General features: G+C 46.6%; 1 protein-coding gene across 5 annotated transcripts in view; it reads left to right on the forward strand.

The window, feature by feature from the left end:
- The window catches only part of PAK1 (p21 (RAC1) activated kinase 1), a 206,048-nt gene extending 204,439 nt beyond the window's left edge, over window positions 1-1,609 (forward strand). For all 5 annotated transcript variants that reach the window (XM_027848175.1, XM_027848173.1, XM_027848174.1 and 2 more), the window contains exon 15: window positions 184-1,609. In XM_027848175.1, the coding sequence (XP_027703976.1) occupies window positions 184-270 (87 nt within the window). In that variant the 3' untranslated portion in view covers window positions 271-1,609. The remainder of the gene's footprint in view (window positions 1-183) is intronic.
- The last annotated feature ends 1,796 nt before the right edge of the window (window positions 1,610-3,405 follow it).

Consider the following 3,405-nt stretch of genomic DNA (forward strand, 5'->3'; position numbering starts at 1 on the left):
CAATCCAGTTCTCTTTCCACTTCCACACACTGTTTCCTCATCTGTAATACCAACAGTATTCCCTAATGTCAAGTCAAGGAGCCTTTGTTTCATGTGTGCTGCATGCCAGGTGCTCTGAATAACAGGCAGAGGGGGCTTTTCCCACACTCACTTTTTCTTTGTTCTTTTCTTTAATTCCTTTAGCATCAGTTCTTGAAACTCGCCAAGCCCCTTTCCAGCCTCACACCCCTGATTGCCGCTGCAAAGGAGGCCACCAAAAACAACCATTAGATCCCCCAACCCTCCCCAGTATCCACCTGCCAAGCCTGCTGTGAAACATTCCCACAGAGACCTTCCATCCCTGGTGCGCTCCTGGTCCTCGCCTCGTTGTCGTCGTCCTCCTCTCCCCACTCGCCTAGAGTTCTTGAGACTGGGAACCTCGGGTAAAGGTTGGCAGAAATAGCTTTGGTCCAACGTCAACAAGAGATCTGGGATGGAGACATTAATCCATCCATTGCTGCTCCTAAGCCAAGAACCTGCCCTCTCTACCATGGGCCTGGAGGCAAAGATTGTGTATGGAAGGTCCGGCATCTTCAAGGAGAACTGTTGAACCTGATTTCCACATAGCAAAATATTTTCTTTCTCTCCCTGTAACTTTTACTGCCATCCTACCAAGAAAATAGAACCACTGGGTGGCCTGATCCTGTGACAGCCCATCTCTGTCAGTGGTGAAGGCTTCCATAATTCTTACCCTCCTAATCCCAAGCCACATTGACCAACCTTATTGTAACTCAAAGACTGGAACAAACTGGAGGAATGGTGAGCAGCTTTAACCAACAGGGGATAGGAGATGGCTTTGCTTCAGGGAGCCTGACTTGGGCCCCTCTGGCCCATTGGCGGGTGAGAGCTGGACTCTTCAGTGTTTGTGCGCTGCTTGTGACCATTGGGAGGACTTGGCCCAATAAAGGTCCCTCTGCTTTTTTCGTGAACCAGCCTTGCCTAATGTAACTGTAGTCAATTTTGCTCCTGTACCAGTCCCCTTCTCCCCCGCAGCTTGCTCCCTCTCAGCATTATTTTCTACATGTTTCGTGCCACTGAGAAGTTTCCAAGGACACATGTTGGATGAGAGAAAGCTGGGGGCAGAGAAATTTGTCGAGCCATTTTTTTCTTCTTAGGGTGATTATGCCTCTGCCAACTTGGATCATTTTTAGAGAGAACTCAACTTGGTTTCAGCCTAGAATTTTTAGCTGGACGATGAGGTTGGCTCTTCAGGGAGATGAGCCAAAGGGGAGAATTCAAGCGTCGCCTGATCTGGGGCAGGCTTGGTTACGAGGAGGATTGGATAAACTTGGCTTTTATAGTACAAGAGGAATAGTGCGAGAGGATGCCTTTGGCAGCTATGAAGGAGATGCTGTCCCATGAGATGCATGGCCCGGCTGTTGGCTTTCCACGTGCAGTTGGAATGGTTGGCTCACATCGATCCCGTCTGTAGTCTGTTCTCCCAACCTCGACAGGACCTGGGCTGGCATTGTTAGCTGTGGCCTCCCATCAGGCCCTTTGGCCACAAAGGTGTCCCAGACTCCGTAGCACAAGTTTCTATTTCCTTCAATAAAAGGAGATGAAAATACTATATGTGCGTCATCTTTCTTTATATAAAAGCTTCTGGGGTCAAGAAGGAGGTAGCACATCCTACCTGGGAGAACTCAATTCTAGGAGATGACAGGTTGTGAGTATCCCTCAGCATCTCTCCCTTGACTAAGTAAAGTACCCCAGGGGTTTGGAGTTTTGAGGGCCAGGGTTTAAATGTTGCCTTTGTGGCCCACTGCCTGTCTGTGGGACCTTGAACAAGGCTCTAAGCTTCAGTTCCCCTATTGGTCAAAGAAAGGATTGGATGAGGTGAACCTCTAGGGTCCTTTTAACTCTAAATCTATGAATTTTGAGTGTGCTGTATAATACATTCTCATTCTCCACCCATTGGTTTTTACATTGGTGAGTATAGAGAGTCTCCATGCATGTGTATGTGTACACACACACACACACACACACACACAAGCATGATTCACTGAAAGTATTACTGGAATATGGAGAATCTGGGAGCAGCTGGATGGCTCAGTGGATAAAATGCTGGGCTTGGAATCAGGAAGACCTGAGTTCGAATTTGACCTCAGGCATTTAGGAGCTGTGTGACCTTCGGCAAGTCATTAACCTCTGTTTGCCTAGGAGGCAGCTAGGTGGCTCAGTGGATAGAGCACTGGGCCTAGAGTCAGGACATACCTGACTTCAAATCTGACCTCAGACTTTTACTAGCTGTATGACCTTGGGCAAGTCACTTAACCTCTGTTTGCCTTAAACTACAGGAGAAGGAACCTCCTCTTTTGCAAAGAAAACCCCATGGACAGGGTCACGAGGAGGCAGACACAACTGAACAACAACATGGAGGACCTGGATTTGTATCCTGGCTCTGCTATTCATTACCTATGTGGCCCTAAGGAAATCACCTAACCTCTCTGGGCCTCACTTTCCACATCTGTAAAATGGGGGTGTTAGACTAGATAGCCTTTAAAAGTCCCTCCAAGCTCTAAATCTGTGATCCTATGATACAGTAGAAAGAAAGAACTCTAGTTCTATGATTGGAAGGGCTGGTTCTGCCATTTATGAGCTATGTGACCTACAGAAGTCATTTACTAAGTCCCAGTTTCCTTAAATGTGAGTTAATGATAATGATACTTGGACTACCTACCCTAAGATTATTGTGAGGAAGTCTTGTTATAAACGGTAAAGATCTGTATAAAGGTATCACTTGTTTTTATTCTTATGGATAAAGTATAATTTTGTATCAAACTCATCAATTATTTCTTTATTGGACATTTAGGCATTGTTGGGTTTGCCCAGACTCCTCCTGGCAAAGCTTTCAGAACAGGTAGCAGCCTGGCAACGAGAGCCGCTCCTTTAGATAGAGACTTGGACCCTACCCTCAGGGAGTTTACAGTCAAGTGGAGGAGCCAGAATAGTAATTTATTCAAGCAACATTCACTGAAGCCTAAAATTGTAGAAGTCATGGGGGATCTCACAAGTCATCCAGCTGGACCCTTAATCTGAGCAGCCTGCCGTTCTATGGCATCGCTGATGAGGGGTCATTGGAGGCCTCCCATGACAGGGAAGGATAGGACAAAAACGATTTATAGAGAAGAGGGTTAAGTGTAGTAGCCCCTTAGTGAAGTTCAGTTTCCTGGCATGACTCAAACTTGATACCAGGTACTGAGGATTTCTAAATGTGCCTGCTGAATGATTTGTGAGGAAGAGTAGCAAACAGGAGAGGAACCAGTAGCCTGGAGATGGGTGATGTCCCAGTTTTCAGGAAGGGGAGAAAAGGGAATATTTTCAAACGGTGTAGGCTGGTGAGCTTGACGTAGATTCCTGGTAAAA

The sequence above is a fragment of the Vombatus ursinus genome, unplaced genomic scaffold (genome assembly GCF_900497805.2).
Source record: "Vombatus ursinus unplaced genomic scaffold, bare-nosed wombat genome assembly UNPS02005659.1, whole genome shotgun sequence".
NCBI classification, from domain to species: domain Eukaryota; kingdom Metazoa; phylum Chordata; class Mammalia; order Diprotodontia; family Vombatidae; genus Vombatus; species Vombatus ursinus.